General features: G+C 42.2%; 1 protein-coding gene across 2 annotated transcripts in view; it reads left to right on the top strand.

The window, feature by feature from the left end:
• The window catches only part of LOC143321150 (netrin receptor UNC5C-like), a 184182-nt gene extending 170610 nt beyond the window's left edge, over nucleotides 1-13572 (top strand). For both annotated transcript variants that reach the window (XM_076731310.1, XM_076731309.1), the window contains 6 exons: nucleotides 1435-1603; nucleotides 4187-4420; nucleotides 6251-6400; nucleotides 6753-6917; nucleotides 8989-9167; nucleotides 11888-13572. In XM_076731310.1, coding sequence (XP_076587425.1) covers nucleotides 1435-1603; nucleotides 4187-4420; nucleotides 6251-6400; nucleotides 6753-6917; nucleotides 8989-9167; nucleotides 11888-12050 — 1060 coding nt within the window. In that variant the 3' untranslated portion in view covers nucleotides 12051-13572. The remainder of the gene's footprint in view (nucleotides 1-1434; nucleotides 1604-4186; nucleotides 4421-6250; nucleotides 6401-6752; nucleotides 6918-8988; nucleotides 9168-11887) is intronic.
• The last annotated feature ends 2039 nt before the right edge of the window (nucleotides 13573-15611 follow it).

The raw sequence follows: 15611 nt of genomic DNA, 5'->3' as shown, positions 1-15611 counted from the left end.
GCGCTGCAAACGAAATTTGGAATACATTTGGGGGGTGAGACGACAAGCAAATGAAAGGTTTGGCAAATAAAACCAAAAACAGTGAGTAAATATGTTCTTTAATAATTTGGGTGAGCAAACTCTTTTAAGCCGTTACAATACCTGAGCTTTAGGACGCTTGTTACAGTTTGGTTCAATGTGTTGTCTCCCATGCATCCATTCTAGCTTCCCCCCCGATCAATGGCAGTCGATATGAATTAAACCCCCTGCAGGGTGCTACAGTATTTCTAAGAGTCCAACCTCTTTTCTGTCCTCTGTCTTCATCTCAGTCAATAGCTGGCAAGCAAAAATCACATAGCTACATTGACTTCCCTTAGTAACACTTGGCAAGCCAGAATCATTCGGTTTAGCTCATTAAGATCTAATTCTCAGGTGTCTTGTTTTCCGCATATACGACTTAAAACGTCCATTTTCTGTATTTCTATGTTAAAAGATACAAAACATCCATGTCAAATACAGTGACACTGTGATTCGGTAAAGGCTAACGGCTGCATTAGGTCAGTCAAAGGCCGTTATTAACAGTTTCAGTCTCATACTGTTTTTTATCTCTTAGCTTCTCCTACTCATGTGAACCCTTCATGAGTCAATAATGAGCTCCAGCAGCTGAATCGATAACACTGCTAAGGATTAGTGCCCCCCTGACACAATGTGGGCTAGGAAAAAAAAACACTTTTAAAATTTTGACCCCTCTCCTCTGTCCGTATGGGCTCTTCCCCTGTCGATAAATTTCTCCAGCCACGCGAGGGAAGAAAATGACTGGGAAGCACCAACACTTCCATATGTATTTTCATATTTAATTGTTGTTTCAGAAAGCGGTTTTACCTCTAAATTGAATAATGAAGGAAAGCTAATAAATAATCAATAGTGATGGAGCTCAATATGTATAATCTCACATTTATTCACAGTAAATGAGCCCGTAGTGTATTCTGTGGCTGTACTGTAACATACATTAGTTAGCAAGTGCTTGAGGTTCCAGTGCTTGCATTTATGGTAAAAATCAGGAGAGCCTGTGACCAGTACTCATTTATTTTCTGCCCATGAGCTGAGAGGTACCGACTCCGGCTGAGGCCCAGCTGAAGCCCTGCTGACTCCACTAATCATCCTCTGATTGAATCTGCGCTGCTCTGCTCTCCTCTGATCTCTTTTGTTGTCTGATTTTCTCATCCACTCTAAGCTAGTCTGTCTTACTCCAACCTGACTGTCCACCTGTCTCCTTCATCATGCCAGCTGAGTTTTTCCATGTATTAATATTATGAAAAAGGTACACAGACCAGAAGTGAAATCAATACGGCTTCCTGCTGCTGATGCTCACTCTAACTGGTAGCCAACAGTGCAGCCCTCCTGTCGCTCTTTTCTAAAGAATCACTTCACCTCTGTGTTATCTGTCTTTTCCAGACCCCCGGTAGAGGACATTCAAACAGTGCTGAGTCCAGTGGTCAGTTGTGGACCTCCAGGAGCCCTGCTCACCAGACCAGTGATCCTCACCATCCACCACTGTGCTGACAACGTCCAGGAGGACTGGCTGATACAGCTGAAGAACCAACTGGCCATGGGAGAGTGGGAGGTGAGTGTCCAACACCGTGTCTTGTGTGTACTGTTTTCACTGAGCTGTAATGTGCAACTTTTGAATGTTTTATCCTCCAGAGCAAATAGCTGTTAGATTGATGCCGACAGATAGTGATAAACATAAATATAGAGACGCGTCTAGATGCACAAACATGTACACATACAGCAGCTAAATAATCCAAACATGAAGGAATCACACTTCTGCCCGCAGCCTCTGCCCAATTATTAATACACACTCATGACACACTATGACTCACACAGCATGTATACACATGTGCTCAGACATCGTCTGTGGCAAGAAGAATAGCCCGCAACACACACATGCAGTGAGGAAGGTAAAGAAAGAAAAGGAGAGGAAAATTCGGTAAACATAAAGTGCCTACAGGCAAGTCGACAAGCAGGGGGTTGAAGACTCCTATCAGAAGCAATTTGTTATGCTCCTGCCGTCCTCCTCTTCTCTCATCTTTCTTCTTATGTTTCTATCCCTCCGTTTTTTCTACCCTTCTCTCCCTCCTCCCATGTCTCTCAGCGTGAAGTCTCTACCTCAGCAATCTGCTTTTATGTGTGTGTGCGACTGCGTATGTATGCGTGCGCGGCCCTTTCTGCATGTCTCTGTGTGTGTGTATGCGTGCGTGCGTGTGTGTATCCTTGTGTGTGGGTGTGGGTGATAAGGCTGTCTTGCAGCATCACTGTGTCTACAAGGCCCCCGTATGCTGTCTTCTGTTGCTTATCACAGCTCAACACAATGTCTCTGCACAATTAGCCATGCATAAGATTGTGTGTGTATGTGTGTGTGTGTGTGTGCATGCGTGCGTGCATGTGTGCGCATGCGTGTGCGTGCATGTGCGCATAACAGAGAGAGGGTGAGACAGAAGGGGTTGGGTGCAGAGTGGGTAAAGATGAGAAAAATGAAAAGTGGAATTTCATCAGGAAGTCGATTTGTTTTTCTCTTATTGCAGTAGAACATCCATTTCCCATCAGAAAGTTTTCCCCAAAACAGGGAGAGGAAGGTAATTGAATTCCCCTCACATCAGGGGGGAGCAGCCACGGTTGTGATTACCAGTAATAACAGATTCATACCATATTGCTTTCCTACCTCTTTGTATTGATTCGGCTGGCTCATCTGCAGGAACACAGCTCCACATGAACTGTGATTCAAAACTCAATATTTGCATCACATATGTACAGCGGATCCATGCTTGTGTCGACAGACATGCACACACAATTACTCACAGTCGCACACAAACACAAACGTGGGTACGTGCACAACTAATTGAAGACTCGGCTCCTACGACAAAAGAGCACAGTGAGGATGTGCACCCTCGCTCAGCCCAAAGAGCCGTATGGATTTACCATAACTCAGGCAGCGACAGAGAGCTGCAGAAATGATATGAGCAACAGCCAGCGCATAATCACAGCGGGATTGGACACACGTCACAGGCGACAGCTCAGAACAAGTGTTATCATTCTCCTAATGGACACCTTAATTTACTTTCAGAAGTCGAATGTTTAACGAGACATGCTTTTACATTTCAATGCTGCAGTGCCTCGACGTGAACAAAGGAATCCACAATGTGGTGAATCAAGAATCCAGTAGCTGGTTTTTCTAAGATGAATCACCAGAATAACAAAGAGGAGTCACAGGCTGTTTATTGTCTTATTAAAAAGGATTTAGAAGCCAAAATGATTCAAACTTAACATTTACAGTTGGGCTTTCTGTTGCTTAAGAGGGATTTCTGTGTAGTTGGTTCTACGTGCATCAGTACTGGCATCGCATAGAAAAAGACCTGTTTATGGCAACAGAGGAATGCATCAGTTAGAGACCACAACCTGCTTTTTCAGGGGTTGTTTGCATTAGTGGAAATGGCTCCAAATGCAGGTCCGGTTGTGTTATGTTAACAGAATGTGGCTTAATGCCCGTAAATTCTCAAATAAAGCCAGTATTCAAATAATGCCCGGGTCTCACTAAAAGCAGTCTGCACGAACAAATAAAGGCTGTTCCCAAATAAAGGGAAAAAACAGAATTACTGTGGACTGTGGCTCACTTTGTAAATTTAGAATAATCTCTATTTCCACTGTTTCTCCTCCAGCACAGGAACATAGCTCTACTCAGAGTATGTTGTTTAAACAGAAATACTGTTGTCACACACAGTTTCTTTATTTCTGCACTGACATTGTTTTATGCAGGCGTTTCACAATAAAAGCCTTCCAGGAATTGGAGAGAGTTATGCCCCTGAACCCCTGGATGGGGTTTTAATGTGAAATACATAAAGGAAATGTAGAGTTTTCTTTGCCAACTGGAGTAAATCAAAAGACAGGCAGATTACTTCTTTATATGTGCTGATATACACTTAGAAACCAGCTGTAATGGAAAATAAAGACTTGTTTTTGAAGTTAGTCTCTCTTAAATAAAGCCCTGGATCTCCCTTCAGTTGGGATGAGTAACGGCTCACACACTAAACTCAGCGACAGTATTTCAGAACTTCCAAAATGCCTCCTGAGCCAGCCGTCATGGATCCAGCATGACGTCCTGAAAGCCTCAATGTGTGTGTGACTTTGTGTGTGCCTGTGTTTCCTGCAGGATGTGGTTATAGTGGGAGAGGAAAACTTCACCACCCCCTGCTATGTGCAGATGGACTCGGAGGCATGTCACATCTTAACAGAGACACTGGGGACTTACTGCCTGGTGGGCCAGTCAATCTGCAAGGCAGCCGCCAAGAGGCTCAAACTGGCTGTTTTTGGACCCGTCTCCTGCACAACTTTGGATTATCACATCAGGGTCTACTGTCTGGACGACACACAGGATGCACTTAAGGTAGAGTTCTGAAACTAAACCAATCAAATCCGATCAATCTTTTGTTCGGCTGCTTTTTAAAACGTTGAGCTAAACTATATGTGCACACATACATGCATTTGACATGTAATATACAGCGTGCGTCTGCCATCTGCACAAACTGTTTCCAGTGTCTTGTACAGTGAAGGTAAAGAGGAGGTGTGTGATATTTTAGGCTGAGTGCTTTGTTGTGTTCTTCAGTCCTGTGAGGGATGTTTTTTCTCTCTTGGACCACCCATGCTTAAACTCCCCGGTAATTTGCATTTGAAATAAAATATATTATAGCTTGAACAGAAGTGATTGTCTAGAGTCATAAACGGAAGTTTTTTCACCTCTCGTCTTTTGGAAATGAGCTGAGGAGCAGTAAACAAAACAGGGTCAAGCAATGTCAAAGTAACGATGCTTTAGAATTTAAACAAATTCAAAGCACTGGAGGGACCATCTGATACGGAGGATTAACATTGGTAATTTATGCAAGCAATGATAAGTCAAGTGTCAGTGTGGCACACGGCCACGCACGCGCTCGCACAAACATCAACGCGCACACTCAGTTTTAGCATTTCAAACGAGCAATTGGAGCTCGAAAACAAAGTTCAGAGGTGGACTTTTTAATGATGGAGACTTTGTGTAGTATAATTGATCGGCTGGCGTTTCAAAAGGAAGTCTCTGCTGTATATCTACAGTAGAGTTGCAGCGTAGGAAGATGATGGGAGGGAGGAATTGATTATTCTGAGAAGGTTGTAGGAGGCATTAAAAGTCATACTCATAACTTATTCTTCTATCAGAAAATAACCGTGTTTGTGCGTGTATGTGTTAATTTGTTCTTTCAAGTGAATGTGTGCAGTTCAAGAGGCTGCGAATGCGTTGATGTTATCAATATGTGTGTTTGCCCTTATGCATGCCGGTGCGTGTCTGTAGGGCACAGATACTTTCTCAGTGCTCTCTCAGTGTGGGCTCGGTCGGGATGCAGAAGTCGATTTGAAAAGGATGAGCAAAAGTCCCCACAGGACTGTGAGTGCAATGTATTATTATTAACTGCAGCACAGCAAAGTAAAATGTGCTGCTTCCTTTGGTTCACAAAATGGACAAAGACATCAAATGGACAGTTTCAGTTTTGCATTAACTGATTTTTTCTTTTTTTTTTTTTGGCCACATTAAGCGCAGCGCATCAGCTTTTGAATCCTGCTCGAGTGGGGTTGTAGTTACAGTAGCCTTTAAACTATAAAGGTAGCACACGAGGAGAAGTGGTGACTGTTGTCAGAGACGATCTGACGGAGGAGAGGAAAATGAGCTGTACCATCTGAAATCATCAGGATGCAGTTTACTTCTCTGTATTTTCACAAGTAACAGTGATGCATTGAGGTCATCGTCTAAAGTCAATAGAAGTAATTTAATTTTACTGTCTTACATTAAAGATACGCTTCATTCCCCACGTCTCACAACAGCCGTACTTTGACTGGTGGTGCATTATTAATCAAGGGGTTTATTGAGCATCTTAATGTCTCTGTTCAGTTCTGCGCAGTTAGCAGAGCCAAGCTTCGCTCAAATCCAGGGAATACAGCCACGGAGATTTGTGATGATATCTTAATGAAAACTTTCATGCTATTCAAGTGTTTCGTGGTGCTGCGTACTTCAAGGCAACATCCAAGACGGCATTGTCTGCAGTAATAATGCAAGATAAATTAAAGGCTTACTACAGTCTCTAATGCTGCATGAAAAATAAATGAGCGGGATTAAGAAGATGCAAACTTGAGGAGGAAGTTTGAAGTAGTTGTGTTTTTTTTCTCTTTTTTCGTTGGGTTTTTTGTGTAGGAGGTTCTTCAGATGGAGACCCAGATGGGAGGGAAGCTTCTGGATGAGCCAAAGACTCTGAACTTTAAAGACAGCACACACAATCTGAGACTGTCAATCCACGACGTGCCACACACACACTGGAAGAGCAAACTCATCGCCAAGTATCAGGTGAGAGGGATACACACATACATGTGCGCTTAAAGCCAGTTTACAAAGTACAAGATACTACATATGCAGATTACAGATTATTGCAAGACTTTGTGTGAATGTACATTTTTGCCACAGCAGCATCGCTCAGTGGTGGTCGTCATTATTCACTGTTGAATTCCTACAAATGATAAAAATTACTAAAAAAAAGTGCATAACTCACTAAGTACGTCAATTGTTTGCTAGAGTGTTTTCACATTTCTTGTTTTAAAGGGTGCAGCCATTCATATTTTCACAGAATCAGAGCAGCAGAGTTGGAAGACGCATCAGGTTACCTGCCTGAAAACATGCATATTATTTGTGCTTTTTCCAGGAGATCCCATTCTACCAGGTGTGGAGTGGCAGCCAGAGAAGCCTTCACTGCACCTTCACCCTGGAGAGGCTGAGCTCGGCCACCACGGAGATCAGCTGCAAGCTGTGTGTGCGACAGGTGGAGGGAGAGGGACAGATCTTTCAGCTCAGCAACACACTGGAGGAGGCGAGTTTGCAGAAGCCCACATGCAAAGCTGATATGTTTGTCGTTTATTGGCTGAGAAAAGTGCGGAGGACAGCTTTAACTCACACTGACCTCAGGAGTTAGGGTGAAACAATACATGTGAAAACGCGATGAACACACACACACACACGCAGGGAGGAGTTTCTTCTACTGGTGTCTGCAGTTCCAGACTAAAGGTCCTAAAGTCACCAAGTTTTTATCTTCCTGTCAGACAGTCAGGGTTCCTGCTATGGTTCTGTGGCTCTGTTCAATCATTCATGCCGGGGCTAGAGGTCACATAACACGAGAGGAATAACTCGTCTTTGATTTTTCTAGGCCATGTAACCACAAAGTCACTGAATGTGTGTGTGGGTGGGTGAACAGTTTTGGTCGAAGGTCAGACGGTTCTTTTCGAATGTCACTGCTTTGAATTCTTACGCCGTGTTCACGGTTGACAGCGTTGCACTTAAAAAAATTTTAACCCTTGTTTAACCGGATAAGTTGACAAAGAGTGACGCATCTTTTATTTTTTTTTTTAGAGGAACATTTTCAGCAGCAGGGAGGCGTACACATACAGTACATCTTTCACGCCTCCAGCATCGGTCACTGAGCGAAAGAATGACAGCTAATCCCTCTCAAACATACTTTCCAGCTTTTGTGTTCTACAGTTTAATCAGCTGACATGCACACAGATACTGATATATGTTTCATTTATCTGTGATAAGCTAATAGTAGGACACAAGGGTGCACATCATCCTCCAACCCAAAGCTGACATTTCTGTTTACAAATGCAGACAATTAGCCTTTTAGACTTTTGACCTGAGAAGCAGCCAGTACTGAATCCTAATACAGCCATAACTGTGACTCATAAGTACATACTCATAAGTTTTGCCTCTAATGGGGTAAAAAAACTTAGTGAACAAAGAGCCACTCGTCAGTTGTCACTCATATCTTGCCTGTTAAGTGCAGATCTAGTTAAAGAAGTAGCATTTGTGTCTTTTCTCATGCAGTTATTAAACTGTCAAAGGATGCAAAATCACACACTGAGAGAATAGTGGAAATGTCCCATGCTGCATTTCTCCTTTACTTCCTCATACTTACTCTGCCAAATAAAAACAAAACAGACAGCCTTTAAGGGGAGGCAGAGCTGCCGTTATGCAACAAGTACACAGTAAAAATTAGCACTTGTATTTGGGCAGTGACAGTTTTGTCACAGCATTAGATAATTTCGTGAAGTGATCAATTGTAATCCGTTTTGAATAGGCCATACCTAGTCTTACAAAAAATAATTACTGTGATCACATGTGATGCTTGGTAAGTACAGTAATTAGAGCTGAATAGCTGAAGCAATATTCAGTGAGTCTCTTTGCATTATATAAAATTCTACAGAGCCTCAACCAGCCAGCAGTGTCCTGAACAATGCAAAGTAAAACAGGTTCAAAGCATTTATCATTTCAGCAGAGACACAGAGATGTCCCTTTGCATCAGTCATTCAATCTCCAGCAGCAGAGAGCTTTCTGCTGTAAATTGGGGCTAAGTAGATGCAGTAAATAGTAATCGCTCACATCAACAGTGGCAGTTGTTGTTTCCCTCTGCCATGCCACATTCATTAGAGCTCTGCCTCCTTTCAGCCCAGGAGTGGCAGATTAATGGGATGAAGGTTTAGAAAGAGACAGAGATCGACAGCGAGAGGAGAGAGAGAGAGTGCTGGAGAGCAGATCTTTTCGTTAGGTGCACTCTTGTATTAATTAGGAGACGTATCGGTTATTGGTCACACCGAAGGCGAGCGGCAGAGAGGCAAGCAGAGTCCTTGCCAGAGGGGCTGAGATAGTGACGTGTTTGAGATTATTATGATTTAGCTTTGCCAGTGTTGCCACATGGATGCACATTATGATCCACATTTCACTTTTAAGGCTTTGGACTGTGTTATGCTCAGATCTTTCCCTGTTCTCCTGTGTCAGTTACACTCTGCCTAAACCTAATTCCTCATTCAATGAAACTTTTCAACAAGGTGAAATAACCAGTCCTTTTTTCCTTAAACCGACAACTGACCAGTTTCTTTCTGTCTCTCCAGGAGGTCCAGTGCATAGACACGTCCCTGATGGACCCTGCCAGTAATATCACAACCTTAGTGGGCCCCAATGCTTTCCGCATTCCTTTATCCATCAGACAGAAGCTGTGTGGCAGTCTAGATGCACCACAGACCAGAGGCAATGACTGGAGGATGCTGGCCCACAAACTCAACCTTGACAGGTGACACACACACACACACACACACACACACACACACACACACTTTTTATCATTTATTCCCTGTACGCATCCCTTAGGCGTTTTTCTCGGTTTTTCACATCATTTAGTTAGAAAAACAGCTCCTCTCAGAAAGGATGGCAGCTCATCAAGGTGGCCTGTCTCACCACTTCAACAACAGAAGACAAACTTCTGTGAATTCAAATGTGGCCTGAGTTATGGCAAATTAAATCAGATGGTGCAGTCAGTCTTATTCTTGTCGTTGTTCTTACGCGATTACTTATTTTATCTCTCTTTTGGAGTTATGTTTACACCTGGCATTAACATGCGTCTTGGGTGGACAGCTGAGACACATCAGCGTTCACACCTGTGTCAGTCATGTGTCTCCAATGTGTCCCGCTGGACACTTGCCTTCAGATTTAGTTACTGCCTACGTCACTTCTACTAGACAGTCAAAATTGCCAGATTTGTTTCGCATGGGCTAACAGCTAGCTAAGGAAACAAAAATGTGTCAAGAACTGACATACATGTACGGGCAGTTCTGTCTGTTGAGACTGGTGGGACGAAGTCATTTGTGACTTGCAAATGAGCGCAGGACGAGAAGACAAAGGAACATGGACCCCATCCACATACATCAGTGCTCCTCTTCATTTTTTTTTTTTAGCGTGCCTTTATGTTACATCCTTTTCAGGGACACATCAGGATGCATCAGCGTTTGCACTACAAAAGATATCTGGTCAAATGCGTCCTAGTCCACCTGCAAGTGGTTTGACTGATTGGATCACAATGCGTCTTTGTGGTTGTTTACTCTTGTATTTAGCTCTGTCCACTTGTGATTAGAACACCCATCATGTATGTGACTGCTGGTCTTTTCCTGTAGAAAGTGCATCAGCTAACGAGTCCCTTTACTCAGTTTCAACATGTCATTATTTTGAACCTGCGTCCCTGTAGAGTTTGAGTATATCGCAGTGCTGCTGGACTCCCGTGCACCTGAACAGTGAAGATGCGATTGTCTATTTGCATCTGACTCACAGGTAGCAGCAGCCTTGGTATCTCTATCCCCAGATGTGTGACTCGATGATTCAGCCCGCGGTTCATTTACCAGCAGCTACTGGAGCAAAAGCAGATATTGAGAGGATAATTGGGCACAAGTGTACCTCGTTGTCCCAGCAGGCAGCCAGCTCATGATGCAGTTTGTTAATGTGGGCACTGAATATTCCCGATCTGTGGGTGAAAAATGGACAGCTTGCCAAATTGTTGTTTGCTTCCACATTTCCACTAAAAGCCACTCTTCAAAGGGAGCATGATAAAATGGTCCAACAAGGAAATGCCACCCTCCATCCTCTCTGCTCCTGTAACTGCCGCGTCATGTCTGTTGACTTCAAAGTATGACTCATGCTTTGCCGTCACAGCCATCTCTCCTCATATAACTTTCGTACTCGTGGATGTATAAACAGTGAAACCCGAGCTGTGCACACTGTACACAGACAAACAGTAAAATGGGAATGTTTTGATCTATTGTACTGAGAAAAGAACATCAGCTATTGAGATCAGGTAACAGCAGGACACCCCTTATCACATGCTGCAGACAGATGGAGGCTCAGACTGAAAGTGAGAAAGAAAGTAATGAAAATAGCTTATTAGATGTTTTGAGTGAGAAACAGGATGACAAAAGAGGAGAAAGTACAGGTGTAGAGACAGCCAGGAAGGAGCAGTGGAGTGATGCACACGTCTCTGCTTGTGTTTAAACAGCAACAGAGTCTGCCAACAGTACAATCACAGGATTTACAGAGGAACAAAAAGTCTCATTTTTATCCCCATGGGACTCAAATCTGATGGCTTTTCCACTAAAGCAGTGTTGGGATCTTTGTCACAGATGGCTCAGCGTCAGACTTTTCCTCTGCAACCATTGTGCTCTTGACTCTCGACAGCTTTAGTACTATCAAAACTCTTCTCCCCGTGGACTTGTCGGCACATTTTTGTGCTCTAATGCAGTTTCTAAAAGTGTTTATTTTCCTTATTTATTTAAAACAGCTTGAATTGAACATACATACTGGCAGATGTTCTCAAAATGATTCACCTGCTTCATTTCATTTGTCCTTCACTCATTACATTTTATAGAACGTGGTATTCAGGACTTAATGGAGGATGTTTCTTTATAGCTCGTCCTTACTCTGTGCCTCGCTGTATTGTCGGATATCGGGTGCTTTCAATAGTTTAATCAAGATTTTAGGTAGAGAGCAGTCGTGCCAGGTAAAAATTAATCATATTTAACTTGTAAAGATGTAATATGAAATAAAAAGGATCATTTGTCACCTTTGCGCTGCAGTGTGGGAAAGTAGAAATGGTTCCTGTTTCATTCTTTTCAGACGCTGCTGATTAGGATGTGCATACTCTGGGTCATTTCTTTCTTTCCAACTTGACTTTAGAAAAATGTTTTAAATATTTTATGTTTTCAAGGTGATGTCATATGTCATTACTTGAGTCAATTTCTATTTCCAAATAGACTGTTAAGAAAATGAATATTGCACATCTCCAAACTGATCATTTCATTGTATAACACGTCTTGTGTTTGTACATTTCATTTGCATTCTGTGGACCTTGACTCGTGTTTTTAGTATAATGCTGCTGCTTCATATTGTCAATTTCATGCCTGACGGAGAATTAAAACCTTTCTGTTGCGAAATGTTCACCGTACATTTTGTCCCTCATCGTTTTTCCAGGTACCTGAACTACTTCGCCACCAAGTCCAGTCCGACAGGTGTGATCCTGGATCTGTGGGAGGCCCAGCACTTCCCTGATGGAGACCTAAATGAACTGGCGGCTGTGCTGGAAGAGATGGGTCGCCATGACAGTAACTTCGCCTCCATGTCAGCAGAACACTGACTTGTCGTGACAATGGCAGAACTCTGGAGACGATTACACGTGAATTCTCTACGGTTGATGCTGCAGCGAAGGCAATGAGCGAATCAGATGCGAGCAAAAGAAAACTTGTGGCCATGGTGATTGGGCACCGGTTAAATACCAGGGTAATCATGCCAACGTGCAAACAGACAGAACGAGAAGCGCTCGAGCTGGTGCTGGAACTATGTGTGTATCTTTGTGTGTTTATTTGAGCAACGTTGCAGTGTCGTTTGTGACCGGCGGAGAGATAACCCAACCTAAAACACAAACAGAGTCTATCAGGAGCAAAGAAAACATACACATGCCTAAAAAAAAAGACCTTGTCTAGTGTAACACTAGTTGTTCTCTTGCTGTTAGTTTATACAGAACAAAGAGAAGCAGAGAGAGAAAAGCAAAGCAACAGAGGTGCCGACCTCGAAAACCTCTATAGGAATGGAACAGAATCACAAAGGGAGGGAAGCTAAAGTGATTACAAAGAGCGGGAGAGAGGAAAAAGAGAGTGAGTTAGAGACGAGACTCTTTGGTAAGACAAAGTAAACACAGAGAGAAGCTAAACCGATTATAAAAGGGAGAGAGAGGACGTAAATGTGAAATGATGGGAGAAGCCACAGGTGATCATCTGTAAGAACAGGATGGAAAACAGATAATGAGAGAGAGGAGGTGAAGACGCGATCCCGCTCTCCTCTCGTGAGCCTTGGCTGTACGTGTTTGCCAGTACAGTTTGTTGTCTTTATATCGTTTCCTAGGGAACGCTCTATGTATCCTGCTGTCCATATGTGTGGATCATTTCCTGCTAACAGAGTTTGCTACACAGTGACTGTCAGTCGAGGATCCTGACCAGAAACAAGCCCGACACAACAGTTTTGGCTCGTGTCAAAGTGATTCGTGTTATGCGTGGAGCTTTAGAGCTTTCCTCTAAAATGCATGACGGTGTTGGAGCGTCCAGATCACAGGAAGTCTAGAAGTACAAGAACTTCCACTTTCCTTTAACTCGTGCGTCTTTTTTTAAAGAAGCCGATCCAAAGATAGTGGATGGATTCAGGTGAAGACACGTTTTTTTTGTTTGCCGTTTTTTGTAGTGCATTGTTGTGACAGACTTGTGGAATTGTCTGTTTTGAGGTATATGTAAGACTGCACTTATGATAAACAGATAAACAAGGCAAGGATGCAGACTGTCAACAGTATGTAACATGTCTGTTTTAAAGGAATCAGCACTTACTCATTTTATAATTGTAGATATTTTTGTTCTGGAAAACAACTTTTGCAAACTTCACCAAAAGTCTGAAGCTTTGAAACGATGATCTTCAAGCTTCACCTGCATCTCGAACTAAAATCGAGGGTTAACTAAGCCGTCTGCAGCAATGCTCTGTTCCCATGGAGGAGCTGTTTGGAGATGCGGGGTGGGCGACTCCGGCCACAGCTACCACGTTCAGTTAACCCCAACCTCAAAATCCGGGTCTGTCTGATTGGCTGTGGGGGCTTGTTTCTGGACAGGGTCCGACGCAGAGAAAAGAGAGGGGAAGCAAAAAAGGGACGAACTAGATGAGACAAGTGTTTTTAAATACAGTAATATACAGAGTACCATAGTATTATGTGATAGTGAATTAAATACAGCTGATATCATTCATTACTGCTAAATGTACCCAGTATACAGATTTTATCACTCATATTTTTATTTACTAAAATATATATATAGCCTACATATATATATCCATATATATGTATGTATATGTATTTCTTTCATATTTTCGGTGTCCCATCATCATCAGAGGATGTCAGTTGTGTTATCTGCCATCTGGCCACATGTGATTTCATTTGTGATCATGACTTTGCTGGTCACTAGCACCATCCAGTGGCTTTTGAAGAATAACAGCATTTACATTTTTTTTTTTTTTTTTTTGATTGTCTGAGACATGTAAATACATGGTTATCATGCTCCTTCTAATGACCTTATATTAGCATAATACTTTTGTTCGGTGATCATTCTTGTGTTATATGCATTAACATTTTTTCTTTTTTTTTTTTTTCTTTTTTTTTTTTTTTCCATTTTAGTGTTTTTAGGAGATGGGATAAAATCTGTAACATATCAGTTAGTTGCCCTTTAGCTAAAACAATCTTCTGTCTGCAACTAACATTCCAGCTTATGGTGTATTTGTTGAAACAGTTGCGATTTAGAGCTGAAAATCAAGATACCAACTTAAGGGGATTGTGTAAAATGAAGCGTAATATATTTGTGTTTTGCAGAACAACATTGTGAACCAGGGCAGGCTTTCAAATGTATGCACTGACTCAGGTCAACAACGTGTGATGAAACAGGTTTTGAGGAAAGACAAACAGCCTTATTTTTAGTGGCTTTTGAGAAGTTTCTAGATGCCCCTGGAGACAAGAACTCTGTTCACCGTTTAAAGGACAACAGGAACATTCAGTTCAAAGGAAATACATGTAAAATATTCAAAACCTGGAGATATTTCTGCTCTGAACTATGGAGAGACGCCATATGAAACTGAACATCAGATATGTAGAGGAGATACTGAGGAGGATGTTGGAGAGAAAACCAAGTAGGCTGACAAACAAAGGCTGAGTTAACACCGGTACAAAAGGTCAGATTTTTGCCTCTTCATGACAGATTTCATCTTGTGGTTGTCCACACAGGGGGAAACCTTGAGACATTGATTTTTCACATTGATTTTTCTTTCTTTGTTCAGTTGGTCAGAAACATGCCACTTAGAAATCCGACCTCTTGTATCGACGTGAAGCCAGGCGTGGTGGACGTGGAGGCCTCAAAAAGATGTATGTTTTAATTCTGGACAGCCTTATTATACAAATTAGGAAAGGTGTATGGTTAAATGACAGAGTGGATGTTTTGTGTGTTTTTCAAATGTAACTGCTGATGTCAGACGTGAGGAAATCAAGGCAAGTGTTTGAGGATAAAAGCCTAAAACAAGTCATCTATTCAGTTTGTTTCAGAACAAAATATGAACCCAAAGGTCATGACGACATCTTTCATACAATGTGATCATCCACAGCTCTTATTTACTCAAATGCAGAACGCAAGATCAGATTTTAAGAGTCTACAGTTTACCAGCAGGACAGAGCGTTTGTTCGTGGAGTAGACTGAAAAAGGCCGTTTTCATGCGAGGAGAGCAAATGCAGGCCTCCAGAAGGTGAACCTTCGTGATGTGAAAATGAAGAAAGTAGTGTTAAGATATCAAAGTATGTAAAAATATTTTCTACCCACAGTATGTACAGTTGTGTACTGTCAGCTATATTTGGCAAATTTGAGAATATAAAAAGAGCAGTACAGTTAGATACTAGTTTGTATGTTTCAAGTTTTTTTATTTAAGTTTCTTTCCTGTTTTGTAAAAGCGGTGTCTACTATGCAAACTTGGCATTGGTTATCATGATAGAAGTCTATAACTAGAGCTGTGCTTGTAAGTGCATTTTTATTTTACTATCAGGGGTGATTTGATTTTGATTAGTGTGGGGTAGTGTTGGTCCATTTTAGCTAATTCTGGCACGCTTCATGAATCTTGCTCAATCTTG

The sequence above is a fragment of the Chaetodon auriga genome, chromosome 5 (assembly GCF_051107435.1).
Source record: "Chaetodon auriga isolate fChaAug3 chromosome 5, fChaAug3.hap1, whole genome shotgun sequence".
Classification (NCBI taxonomy): Eukaryota; Metazoa; Chordata; class Actinopteri; order Chaetodontiformes; family Chaetodontidae; genus Chaetodon; species Chaetodon auriga.
Note: the sequence above shows the minus strand (reverse complement) of the source record. Positions and strands in the feature narration are given on the sequence as shown.